We start from the raw sequence: 13,894 nt of genomic DNA on the forward strand, positions 1-13,894 counted from the left end.
GCCGGGCCGGCTCCTTCTTAGCCTCAGTTTCATCATTTTAGCTTCTAGTGATAGTTCTGGTTTAATTTGTTCTAACACCCAATTATTTGTCTTTTTCGCAGTCCATGGTATGCGCAAAGCTCTCCTCCAACGCCACATTTCAAATGAGTTGATTTTTTTCATATCTGCTTTGTTCACTGCTCAGCTTTCACATTCATACATAGAGATGGGGAATACCATGGTCTGAATGATCCTGACTTTAGTGTTCAGTGATACATATTTGCATGTGAGTTCTCCAATAGCTACCCTCCCCAGTCCTAGCCTAATTTCTTGACTATTGTCTCCATTTTGGTTAATGACTGTGCCAAGGTATTGATAATCCTTGACAAGTTCAGTGTCCTCATTGTCAACTTTAAAGTAGGGAAGGGCTAAGCTGGGGCTGAGGGAGGGGGGATTTGCTGCTCCCCCCCACCTTGCAATCCTGTGCATGTTTACGCAGAAGTAAATCCCACCCTGTTGAATGGGGCTTACCCACTAGGACTGGCGTCAGTTTTGCTGAGACGGCACCTCAGCATTGCACCTGCACTCTTTGCCCACTCACTTCTCCCTGCCTCCCATCACATCTGTGGTTCCCACTGGCCCTCAGAATTATCCCCAGGCCAGCAGAACAGTGAGTGCTTTTCTGCCCTATATCTCAGTGGTAGGCTGAGCATGTGCTTTGCATGCAGAAGGTCCTGGGTTCAATCTTTTGCATGTCCTTGTGAAAGGGAAAAAATATTCTAGGTTGTTTGTGTGATGATCCCACAGCTGGCTCTGTGTGTGTGTGCTATTACATTCAGTGATATACGGGAATTACAATTGACGAGTAACATTAGTACAAAAACATTACTAAGGATTCTGTATGGTCTGGTACGGGAGGAGGTCCATGAGTTACCGCACCGGGTGATACCAACCCTAGTGACGCCACTGGGAAAGAGTATTGTCTCACACACTCGAAGTTGAATTCCTCCAATCGTGCTCAAAACCTATTATTTCCTTCTCCTTCCCGCACTTTCAGGGACCTCCTTTTGCGATCTCTCCCCCCCCCCTCGGGCGGTTCCACCTCCATCAGCACCAGCTATACCGATCTCAGCAACCTAATACAAGGCAAGACACAACTTTTTATTTTTCCCGGGCACCTCCAGAACAGGTCCGTTCTATCTTTGCCTGTGTTACGAAGTGGATTCTAGCCCACGAAAGCTTCCAATGCGATCCTCTACACGTCTACTCAGAAGTAAGTGTCACTGAGTCAAATAGGGTTTATTCCGGGGTAAGTGTGTGCATTTTGAGTGTAAGCCCGATCTGGCTCAATGGCGCTTACTTTTGAGTAGAGATGTATAGGATCGCGCTGAACGGCCTTCTTAAGGTGCTAAAGAAAGTTTTCTATGGCTGATGCCGCGAGCGAGCGACCAGAGGGAGTTTTTAAAGCAGGTAAATCTTTTTGCAAGAAAAATCGCCAGGGAAGTGCTATACTTTGAAAGCGGTGAGAGTTCTCCTCAGCCGCCAACGTGGCAGGAGGAGAGGGGAACTCCTCCCAAGATCGGCCTACGTTCCCTTTATAGCTTTGGCAATTCCTTTTGGAAGACAGGAAGCTGCCTTATGCCGATAGATGTCCGTGAGGGAGGGGGAGGGCATTGATCCACAATCCTCTGAGTCCCACCTTTTACTAATAATAATTATTATAATTAATAAAAAGGCGTGTCTTGTAGAATCTCAGACAGGAGGCAAAATGGGCGGGCGCTGTTTGCCTTGCAAGACGCTAGGCTGTGCTCGCCTTTCGGCGTTTGTAGCCAATGAATGAAGTCATAGCAATAAGAAATCAGAGCCAGCCAATTATCAAAAAGAAATTTAGAGTGACACTCCCATTTGGAGAAGAAACTTCCTGGTTAATTTTTAAGACTATCTTCTCTCTCTCTTTTTGTCTTTCCTAGGGAAGAAGTGATTACTGCCCCATGGGAAACAAACGTAGTTGTGATTGAGCAATCGTATGCAAACACAAAAGGCTGTAGGAAAGACGAGTTCTTGACGATCTTTCTAACTCGGGTTTTGTTTTGTACGCACAAAAGTGATTTATTTTATTGCTAAAAAACTTTACCCTGCCAGTAAAAAAAAACATCCTGATGAGTGGCCGAGAAAGCATGGAGCATCCTAACCTCCACAAAGTAGTCCAGTGTTATGCTTATTTGGCTGGAGTGAAGTGGGAGTTGGTGTAGCCTATGGCAACCCTACAGCTTTCTCTCCTGGTGTGTTGCAGTGTTGTTGTTTTTTAGGGAAATGCAATTGGCCTGTGAAGCTGTGTGGGGAGGGTGAAGGGAGCAAGGGAAAGAACTGAGAGATTCACATCTATGAATGGAAAAAAATGGTCCAAACACCAAGACTGTTGATGGACAGTAGGTCTATCAATTGAGAAAAAATGGGTGGGGGATGTCAATCAGGAATATACAAGTTTCTCAAAAGTGATGACTACTCAGCTTGATAGACCTGGGGCTCAGGCCTCACCACCACTCAGTCACCAGATCTACCAGAAATGGTATACCTGTTTTCTAATGCTATTTATGTATCTATGTATGTTATGTACTTTGCACTCCCTTTGGAAAAATTCCTGCAGATGTTCCTGTGAGGTCAGACTACTGCCAGGACCAATGAAACACATCTTATTGTGAATACAACTTTTAAAAACAGATTATTTGGTTAACATATGGTCTTTGAAAACCTTTCTTCTGGCCTTCAGAAAGACAGGGAAAGATAAATTCTCCCTCTCTTCCATTTTGATTTCGTAACTGTGTGAAAGAGAGAGCCTTGCTAGTTAAAAGAAAAAGAACATTATTTCAAGCCAGTAGGCACAGCCACCATGCTTATGGCCTGCATGCATAAAGCATAGTGGGAGCATGAGACTGGAATTAGCAGGGCGGTGTTCCCTGAACAAATACTCTTCTTCAGTGAGTGGCCAGACGCCAAAAAGGGCAGGATTCCTATACCTGTAAATGCTGCATAGAAGAGGGAATACCCTACAGGGGTGACAAAAGTTACAGTTCTCAAAATTATTATCTAAGAGAATTTGTGCCTCCCTCTCTGCTAAACATGGACACAATCCAAATGTTAAAGAGTCCTCTATAATCTGTTTCAGCTTCTTTGTAATAACATAGCTTTCACAACTCCATCCAGCTCCATATCTGTGTTCCATTCCGCAAGCCTTCATTTGGGGTTGTGATGACACAAATAATGTTTTTCGACTGCTGATATATTAACTGGGGTTTATCACATTGTTTGCAGCAGCTTGTGGTGTGTAGCAATGGCAGAGGATGATCCTGCTGTGTTCTCCTCTGGCACTCTGCCCTCAGATCCACGTCTCCTTGCAACAGTGACCAATGCCTACTTGGGCACCCGTGTCTACAGGGACATCCTCCATATCAATGGGGTGTATAATGGAGCAGTTGGAGACACTCACCGGGCTGATGTCCCCAGTCCTGTTAATGTCAGAATGAGCATAGCTGCTGAGGACAGCCTAGGTGAGACTTTCTCCTTGGACACTAAGACAGGTAAATGCCATCAATGTTGTAACCTTCGTCCTGCTTTTTGTTGCACATATAGCAATGTCGCCATGACTGGGCTACTTAACTGAGCACAGAAATTGGGTTTTTTTTAAAGGAAGCTCTTACTTTTAAAGAGGCAAAATGCATATAAAATGCATATAAAATGTTGGGATTGGGCTAGGGATGTCCGGGATTCAAAGCCCCACTTAGACATGAAGCACACTGAGTAGCTCTGGGCCAATCACAGTCTCTCAACTTAAGCTACAATCCTATACATGTCTACTCAGAAGTAAGCTCTACTGGATTCAATGGGAATTTCTCCCAGGTAAGTGTGTATTGGATTGCAACCTTAACCTGTTTTAAAAGAAAGCTTAAGAGGAGCCCAAATTGTACCACTCCAGAGAAAGTCTGGGCTTCAAATGTGATCAACTTTTTTCAAGATGGCAATAAAATTTTTAATTGCAATAGAAAGTGCTCAAGAACAGGAGAATGTTATTCTGCCTTCCTATACTGCTGGACTATTTCCCCCCCAATTCCGTAAAGTGCCTAATATAATTCTTAAGCTTTCAGTAAATAATAAAATGAAAAATTATTTTTCACATTATTTATCAAAGAATAGAACTGAATTGTCAGTTGCATTTAAATGTTCTTACCCCAACAGTGACCTTCTTTCTTTTTGCCTGCAGGGACCTATAGCCACACAATCCAGGCCTCAGATTGTACAGCCACTCACAGAATCTATGCCCACCAATCCCTTGTTCAACTTCTGGCCTTCAGCATAACCATCCAGAGGTCAGCTCTTGAAGGTCAGCCCATCACTGTGACTCTTCAGACCCAATTCACACCTGAGAGTCCAGACTTGGACTTGCATAGAGGGCCAGATTTCCAGGGAGCTCAGTGAGTATCATCATGGGAAGGTTTGTTCAGCTTGTGTTGAAAGGGCACATTGAAATTTAAAGACAGTGGGGCAGAAGGAATTGGGTAGTTCTCATGGTTTGTGGGAAAAGGCCATAGCTCTTTGGTATTATTGTTATTATTGTTATTATTATCATTGTTATTATTATTATTATTGTTGTTGTTGTTGTTGTTGTTATCTTTATTTTCCCCCGCCCTTTTTCCAAAACTGGAACTCCAGGTGGCTTACAGATAAAAACAAATACATACAATTGAAACATACAAAAAATCTGCATTTAAAATTGAATTAAACTGTTTGCGATATTAAAACATTTAAACATACACTTAATGGTTAATAACAGTTTACAGATAGTGCAATTAAAGCAGTAAAACAGTACCACACATACTTTACACGCAGAAGGTTCCAAGCTCAGCCACTGGCATCTCTAGGTAGTCCTTGGAAGCACTCCTACCTCAAGCCTTGAGAGCTGCTGCCAGCCAGTGTTAACAATACTGAGCTAGATAGAACAATGACTTGACTCTGTATAAGGCAGCTTCCTATATCCCTGTGTTTGAATGGTGTTATGTACAGACAAGTACAAGGAAAGACTGCAAACCCATTCAAAAGATGTCAACAGGTTCATGGAGGAGAAAATCTACGATGTATAAATAACATTTGCCTTGATATCTTGATTCAGAGAGAATCTTTTCCATTCTTGCCATGATAGAAAAATCCACCCTTTTCTCAGTTTCCATTCAGGTAGAATGTCATTATGCTCTTATATACAGCCATACATGGCCCTTTACAGAACAGCTTAAGCCAAGAAGGGTTCTCCTGCCACCAGTGAACTTGCATGTTCTACCTTTCTCTGGTGGCAGAAGACAACAAAGGAAGGGGAAGAAAGGGAGATGGTAGGGCTATGAAGAACAAATGTGGGCAAATGAAGTTACACCTACTTGGGCTTAGTTTTTTTTATTTTTAGATAAGCACAACATGTTGAATTGGTTCTACTTACACCACTGTACTCCACAAACAATGGGATTAGTTAACTGGCACTTCTTGCCCCAGGTTCTAACTTTTTATTTATTATGCGTATGCCGAGTAACTCAGCGGTCTGAGCTGTGTGTGCCAGTGTGTGTATTTGCCTAAGAAGCAGGCTTTTACCCTGCATTTAAATCACTGAGACTGAAGACTTAGTAAGATAAGAAAAAACTATTTTATTTGTAGAAATACATAGTAGATAGGAAAGGCATATCTAGTTCTAACTAAGTTGGGGGCACAATGCCCAGACTTGGGTATTACCCTTCTGGTTCAGGAGAGAGAACAAAGTCAGAGATTTCTTCTCTCTCCTCGGACAGTCAAAGAAGGACAAAGGAAGGGGGGGCAGGTCAGCTGCCCTGAGCATATCAGTTTACAACAGAAGGAAGTTAAAGAAGAAGCAGAGGTAAAGGTAGGCAAGCCTAGCCAGCTGGAGGACCCTAACTCCATCTTCCTTCTGGAATTCAAAGAAAAGAACCCAAACAGGAGTTGCTCTTGCCGCACTTCCATTATTCATTTCCAAAGGAAGTCTAACTTTTCTTCTGAAACAGGTGTGAACAGCATCATGTTCTGTTGAAACCTGCACAGTTGTGGTTTGAGCACCCTCAGGAGAGAGATGGGGGGGAGGGAGAACCAAAACCTGGGAATGACATTTGGCCCTCAAATTACGCTTTGGGCATAATTTCCAGGCATAATTTGACAGCAAGAGAGAAGGAGACTTTTAGCAGCTGCACCCAAAGCTTATAGGCAAGAATGCAAAGGGAAGTAAGAGCAGAAAAATAGGATAGGGCAGGAATAACCAACATGGTGCCTTGCAGAGTTTTGAACTACAGCTCCCATCAGCCACAGCCAGCATGGTCAATGGTCAGGGATGATGGGAGTTGTAGTCCAAAACATCTGGAGGGCACCATGTTGGCTATCCTGGGGTAAGGCAAAGACATGGAGAGTTTTGAAAGGTAAGAAGGACACAGATTTGGTGCAGGATGTGGATGGAAAATAGGAAACCAGCAGTAGGATTAATGGTGGGGTTAGAGATCAAGCTTGAATTCAAGCGTAAATTCTTTGTGTGATTCTGTGATCTGATGAAAGAACCATAAGGTGTTCCTGAAGCTTTTCCTCTCCCTCTCCACCTTAGCTACCTCTATGGAAAGACATTGGTCCCTGAAGTGGAAAGTGGTCCTCAGCCTACTGTTCACATGATTTGGACCCCAGTTCCACAAACTGTAATGCTTCCTGGGGAGGAGAAGGAGAAGAGCTGGGAGTTCCTCACTGCCATAGCAGAGACTGAAGAGGATGTGAAAAGAATCTTTACTGAAGGGATGTCACTGATTGGCTCTGGTTCCTTGTATGTGTCTCACATCCAGGCATGGGCAGCGCTCTGGGAAGGATGCTGTGTTGAAGTTGATGGGCCTCTTTCATTGAGCCAGGCTGTTTATGGATGCCTCTATTACCTGCTAAGTGCCATTCCTCCCCTGGATTCCTCTGACTTCTTATTTTCAGGAATCAGCCCTGGAGGCCTTTCTAATGGCACATGTGGTGAAGATTACTGGGGCCATGTCTTCTGGGACCAGGTGATCCAAAAGGCATTATCATCTCTCCAGTTTCCCATCACTTTACAAAGTGATGTACAGTACCAGTGGGGAAGCCCTAGCCCTGAACCGAGATTACTTTTGGGTTATTTGGCCAGATTCTGGCTTTCTAAAGTGCTTAGTTGTGATATACAAAGAACAGGAGATGGTGTGGATTCCTCAGAATTCTCTCTCTCTGTGTGTGTACTTTAAATATTGTGTAGTTATGCACAGCTTGTGGTGGATGATCATGAAGGGCTTTTTCTGCCTTTGCAAAATGAAAGGAGATCTGCCTCCACTGAGTCAGACTGTTAGTCCATCTAACCCAGCACCTCCAAGATATTAGATAGAGGTTTTTCTCAGCCCTGTGTCCTGAGCTCTTTTTAACTGGAGATGCTAAGAATTGAATCTAGGACCACAGACATTGAAAGCATGTGCTCTGCCATGAACTATAGCTCCTTTGTAGGCTACCACATGACATTTTCTTTATAAGGATCTCTAGATAGTGGTAGTGTTTTGTTTGTTTGCTTGCCTGCATAGTTGCAGGAGACCTAATGTCTATCTGTCTCTATTTCTACCCTTGTGTGAGCCTTCCTCACTCTGTGTGACTTGTCCTAACCAATTATTTAACCCAGGTTTTGGCAGGCAGCTTCATGAGATGCATGAGAGAGCATAATTGGCACAAAAATCTTTTTTAAAACCAAAAAAGAGAAGATCTGGGGCTCACACCTTTCTAGAAATTCCACCTTCTGACATGGACACTATCCCCTAATGGTGAGGTGAGGGACCTGTGGCAATCTAGATGTGGCAGGGCTACAATTTCAACATTATCTGGGAGGCACCACATTGTCTACCTCTGTCCTACATCATTCATGTTTCCAGGACCTCTGAGAATGAACATACAGATTTTCTTACCAGATTTGTAGTAGTAAGCTAGAAATCCTGGTGGGGAATATGGGATTTTTTTTCTTGCAAGAGCAAAGGTTGTTAACCATTCTCAGTGTCGTCTAATAACAATGATTATCTGTTGTTTCCTAAACTCAGGATACCTGGATGTACCCAAACATCTTGCTTTTCTACCCAGAAGCAGCTTGTGCTATCTTGAAATATCGGATCAGAACACTAGGAGGAGCCCTGTACAATGCACAGAAACAAGGATACAAGGTAGGAGCAACACGCACAGGAAAGGCTGTGTCCAGATGGGGATCTTCCAAACGGATTGTTCAAATCTGTATTTTCTGTGTGCACAATTGACACATGAGGGTATGTGCACTTCTGCTTTTAACCACTCACCATATTCATTACTATTCCGCTGCTTGCCATCCACACCACGCAATAGAGCTTGGCAGAGAAATTTCTGGGCACACCTTTTTGTCCTTCCCCTCAATCACTCCTCCTCCTCCTCCCCCTCCCCATTTAGTTTACAGGATTAAACTGCATCTTGCTTGTTCTAGTTTAAAAAATAATTTTAGTTTTGCACAATTGTTAAATCAGAATTGGGCAAGACCTGTAATAATAAAAGCCAAATGGGGCTGCTCAGTGCTCTGAGTGGATGCTTGCGCTGAGCTTTCTGTAAATTAATATAATTTCTCTCTCTCTCAGCCTTCTCCAGCTAATGTCCAACTTAAGCTTAAAGCACCTAGGGATCCGATTGTGTTGTTGGAAGGGAGGGGAATCAGTCGGAACCTCTCCTTCCTCTGTTTTGTTAACCTCTCCAAAAGACTCTTGCAGCAGTGGAGAGGTTTGAGGGAGAAAACAAGAAGCAGCAAGGGGCGTCCTGTTGCATGGAGATGCTTGCTTCCTCCTCCTGTTTCTTCTTCTTCTAATTCTCTCAGATAGTTCTTTGCAGCAGGACTTCCTGCAGAAAGGCAGGCATACCGATACTGCCCCCCTGCCCCCTCAGAGCATTAAGTAGGCCCAAACATTTATTATTACAGGCCTTGCACAAATGTGCTCATATGAGGAGCAACCAGAAGCAGGAGGTGTGGCGACTGAGGTCACTCACTAAAACATCACCACCCACGTATCAAAACTGGCCCCCCGGAGCTTTTCCACCAGCAATGAGTGCAGATATATAATGCGTTATTTTTACTTATTAGATTTTCTGCAGTAAGGGGAAATCTGAAGTAAATGAAGATAAAATACAGGCTGACATTCTAATGAGGATGATATTGTGTGTACACTGCAAAAAACGTCCAAGCATCAGCAGCACTAAATCCACAATAAACTGCCATGTGGAAGTACTCAAAGAGAGAAAACTCCCATCATTCCTGACTGTTGTGGCCATGAGGGCTGGGGCTGATGGAAGTTGGAGTCCAAAACATCTGGAGGTCACCAGATTGGGGAAGACTGTCATTAGATATTCCTATAGTACCGCCATTAGAATTAGGTTAGCAATCTGATTTGTATAAATGTATTACACAAAGTAGGTCACAATCGGTCTCCAGCACACTTGACCTTCAGTAGTGCCTAGTGTTCAAGATTGCCCTGGGTTTAAAACAGAAATAGAAAATGTCTTCTTGAATTACTAACCTCACTCATGCTTTTGAGTGTCCCTTGACCTGTTCACCATGTTTTCCACCACCCCCTTTGGTTTTGATTATGGTAGGGTGCAAAGTTTCCCTGGGAGAGCGCAGCTACGGGCCAAGAGGTCTGCCCTGAGGAGATTTATGGAGCTGAGGAAATCCACATTAGTGGAGATGTTTTGCTGGCCTTCGAGCAGTATTATTACATCACACAGGTAACTGCACCATGTTTTGTATGGTGATAATTGTACCTCTTCCATCTCAGATGGCACATTATCCAACTGAGTAAAACTTCAGCCTCAAGTACCTGCTTTTGAAATTGAGAGCGCTATATCATTGAAGCCACTGTTCTGTTCCTCTTTTCAATTCATGAATCTTGCAATATTTGCCTCTCATATTTCTGTCTTCGTGCTTCCCCTCTTCCTTTCTCCCTGAATCAGGTTATCCTGCTCTAGGACAGGAAGTTGAAACTCAATGGCCCAATGAGCCCCTCTTTCCTGTGTGATTCTAGGATCTGGAGCTCTTTCGGCAGGAAGGTGGTTGGGACGTGGTCCATGCGGTTGCTCAGTACTGGTGCAGCCGGGTGGTATGGAGCCCAGAAGAGCAGAACTACCACATCACTGGTAAATTTGTGCAAGAGGGACTCCTTCACTATCTCTATATTGACAACTGTCCATCCTCCATGTGTGCCACATCCATTTAGACATATACTGACTTTTGCATGTCTTGTATAAATTGTGCTCCCTCTTGAGCTGCTTGCAGTCAACTGTGATTACACCTCCTACTCAGAATCAGATGCAAGATGGTTGTGCATGGCTTTCTTGCCACTTTCCTTAATCCTCTGAGAGAAAACAAGGTGGCCGGTTTGCTTCGTCCCCAGCTGCTATTGCACTGAATTCCTCCTACTGGGCAGCATGGTTGTATTTGTCGTTTCTCATGTCTATCCACTAAGATGAATCAGAGCTCTGTGCATGTATTTGCACTACACACATGTGGACATTTCCTTGGTTCTCTGCCAAATGGCATCCTGGAGATACAGGGCTGGCCCACGATACTTGCTGCCAGAGGCAAAAGGCAAGGTGTTGCTCCTTCCACATAGAAAAAGCAACCACCAACTGACAGTTGAATTTTACTCCAACACTGGTGCTCAGGGGGCACAGGGCAGCACATGCGGTACCCACAGCTTTGTCTTTCAGCGCCTCATCTCCATCCCTCATTATCTGCTGCCTGAAACAACCACCTCACTTGATCTAAGAGTAGGGCCGGCCCTGTGGAGGTGGCAGCATTCATTTATTTCTATGGTGGTGTCTCCCCCAAAAGAAGCAGGTTTTTTGGCTGAGGGTGAGATCTACACCCTGCTGCTGCCTTTCCTTGAAGACTACATGTATAACCTCCAATTTGAATACTGATTATTTTATTCTTTCTCCTTGCCCCTCCCCCATGCTTCAGGTGAACTGTCTGTTTTTGTTTCAAGCATCTCACATGTTTAGCTGATCAAACAGGTAACTTGTTTTGTGCAGTAGTAGTAGCATGACACCCACTGCTCTGAGGAAGTAGAGGAGGTAGATTTGTGTCTGTCACAAGGACCAGCCACCTAGTGTTGAGCACTGCCTGCAAACCAGGACAGGTTTCCCCTGAGCTCAATCCCAGGGGAGAAAGTGGTCCATCTATGTCCAAAATCTGGTGAGTGTGCTTCCACAGCAGCTTTCCCCTGCTTATGTATGCCAGTGTGTGTGTACCCTTTCTTGTAGGCACATTTGTAGTCTCCTAGAGCCACATTGATAGTGGCCAGTAAGATCTCAGAGGGGAAGGGCCTTACAGTAGCTCCATAGGAGAACATCTGCTTTGCATGCAGAAGGACCCAGGTTCACTCCTGGGCATCTCCAGGTAGGGCTGGGAGACATCCTGTGAAACTCCAAAATTCAGAGCTCTTGCCAGACAGTGTAGACAATACTGAGCTGGATGGATCAATGGTCTGATGACACAGCTTCCTATGTTCCTATCCTGACCAAGAGTGGGTTTAGTTATCTGAATGATTCTTTGCGCTACCTGACAGCAGAAGAATGCAAATTATGCAAAAGTGGCAAGTATATGCAAATGGTCTGGAACATTTGTTCAGCTCCCAGAATTTAGCTTTATTGACTTGAGCTTTGAACTACCATAGCTCAGATTTTGAATATTTGTTTATTTTTATTCATTCTACATTATCAAAAAATGCAAGGAGTGCTTTTAAGTTCTGAAGTGTCTGCCTTCTCCTAGGTGTCCTGCCCCCCGATGAATATCATAGTGCTGTAGATAACTCTGTTTATACCAATGCCATTGCCCAGAGGAGGTAAGAGACTTGCAGAATCTATGACATTTCCTCTCCAGACTCTTCTGGGGTCTGCCTTTTTCCTGCTTCATGGTTGGTGATGGATATAGGCAAAGGCCTCCATTAATTCATCTTTTTTTAATGTTCAAAATGTTTATGCTGCCTTTCTGCATGTAGCACTAAAGGCAGCTCGGTGATAAAATATGAAATGTCAAAAATACACTGCACAAAGTAGCAGCACAATAAACAGATACCAGGGATAAAACAATAATCAAATAATTTAGTTGTAATAAATAAATAATAATTCAGCAACATCCATAAACTGGACCAAACAATGCAAAACCAAAGCAATTTAAATAATTTCACGGAATTCACCACCAAAACTGATTACTGCCTTCAGTACTGATTAGCTGTTGGGCAGCTCAGTTTAAAATGACTGGTTAGGCTGCAGAAAGCGATGCAACAATTTGGCTTCACTTCCCATTTTAAAAGCTTAACCTTGGCTTAGTTCAGTGTGGCACAGCAACAATATTATTTCCTCTCCCAGAAGCTGCACATTGTCAGCTTTGATTGATGGCACAGTAAAACAATGGCAGTAGCTGGCCGTTGGCCAAGCAGTGGTCAGGTTGTAAATCTGTGGATGCTTGGAAGTAATAAGGAAAAGGGAGGGTGGAGCAGGAGCTGGGGTCTTTCCCCCAGCAAAAGTACCAGTTGCATTAGCAAGACTAGTTCAACAAGGCAATCCAGGATCCAAAATAGTCTGGCAAGGCTGTCCAGGGTCCAAACTACTCAAAGTCCAAACTACAGGTTACGGGCAGGGCTGGCAAAGGTGCGGCACTGGTGTCCGATGTTGTTTCCAGCAGAGGGCAGAAGGCCTCTTGTGGCCTTTTGAACTCCACTCCTGGGTGCAGGTGATTGCAATCAGCCCTCCAGCTCCTGGGAGCTTGCCATCTTAAATGGCCAGAACCCCTGGGGTGCTCTGTCTCTCGCCGGCACCTTCCCTCTGCAGGAGTTAGGGGGGCTTCCTGTTTACTCCCTGAATCTGACTGAGGGGCTCCAGCTGTGTACTGATCATTTTCCAGCTGCAGGGGGTCTGGAGCTGTGCCTTTGGGGAATCTGCTTGTTCCCTCCCCTGGGTCTGCTGCAGCACACCATCACTCCTCCTCCTCCTCCTCCGAGGACTCATCCGATGGAGGCATGATACACACTTGTGCTAAACCATGGTTTTGCTTAGCATGTCGAAAGAACTAGGCCAGGGTATAAGCCTGACCCCTTTCTGCATTTCCTGTTTGCCCGCCACCATTTTCCTTCATGGTCCCTTTTCTCCAGACTCCAGGAAAACTGAGAAGGGAGGGGAAAATCATTATTAATTTCATCAGCTCTTCCTCAGGTGTTGTTGTTGTTAATTATTTTAAAAACCAACTTATTACTATGTACACTAAATATCCCTTATGAAGAGAGGTATGAGGGTGGTGGGGGAAACCAACTGTATTATCCCACACTTTCCAGTGCATTTTCTTATAGGAAAAAAGTTCAAATGGGTGGGGTGGAGTAGGAGTGGTAAGTATTTCCACTTCCACACAACTTGCCTTGGCTGGTTTCAGAGTCAATGAATCAGACCCCAAAGCTGGCACACATATTAATAATTTCCTTCAGCCCAATGTAGCCCAATTAAAACTATTACGTTGCGAATAAAAGGCCTCTTTTGTCTCTTTGTAATGCTCTCAACAGAATGACACGTGATGGAAACCATATCCACATTCCCTCCATCACTCTCTATCTTAAACTAATATGACTGTCTCTCCTGTCATAAAACTCTAATCTTAAAGACATAAAGCCTTGGATTGACTAATATCAATTACAAGCAACAAACCACACTTATAACAAAGTCATAAACTACACGTGTAAATTGCTAATTGGTTCCAACTAGCCAGGTAATCTTGTTTTCACAGAGATAGCAGAGTGTACCAGAATCCTAGCTGACAGTTTTGGTATGCTCAGATACA

General features: G+C 44.0%; 1 protein-coding gene across 11 annotated transcripts in view; it reads left to right on the forward strand.

Moving 5' to 3' along the window:
• The first annotated feature begins 986 nt into the window (after positions 1–986).
• The window catches only part of PGGHG (protein-glucosylgalactosylhydroxylysine glucosidase), a 34,504-nt gene continuing 21,596 nt past the window's right edge, over positions 987–13,894 (forward strand). For 2 of the 11 annotated variants that reach the window (XM_061609882.1, XM_061609881.1), the window contains exons 1-8: positions 2,349–2,548; positions 3,292–3,557; positions 4,238–4,448; positions 6,620–7,055; positions 8,097–8,216; positions 9,661–9,792; positions 10,089–10,200; positions 11,837–11,909. In XM_061609882.1, the coding sequence (XP_061465866.1) occupies positions 2,478–2,548; positions 3,292–3,557; positions 4,238–4,448; positions 6,620–7,055; positions 8,097–8,216; positions 9,661–9,792; positions 10,089–10,200; positions 11,837–11,909 (1,421 nt within the window). In that variant the 5' untranslated portion in view covers positions 2,349–2,477. The other 9 variants (XM_061609872.1, XM_061609874.1, XM_061609875.1 and 6 more) reach the window with 9 other exon arrangements.

This window comes from Rhineura floridana, chromosome 2 (assembly GCF_030035675.1).
Source record: "Rhineura floridana isolate rRhiFlo1 chromosome 2, rRhiFlo1.hap2, whole genome shotgun sequence".
Taxonomy (NCBI): domain Eukaryota; kingdom Metazoa; phylum Chordata; class Lepidosauria; order Squamata; family Rhineuridae; genus Rhineura; species Rhineura floridana.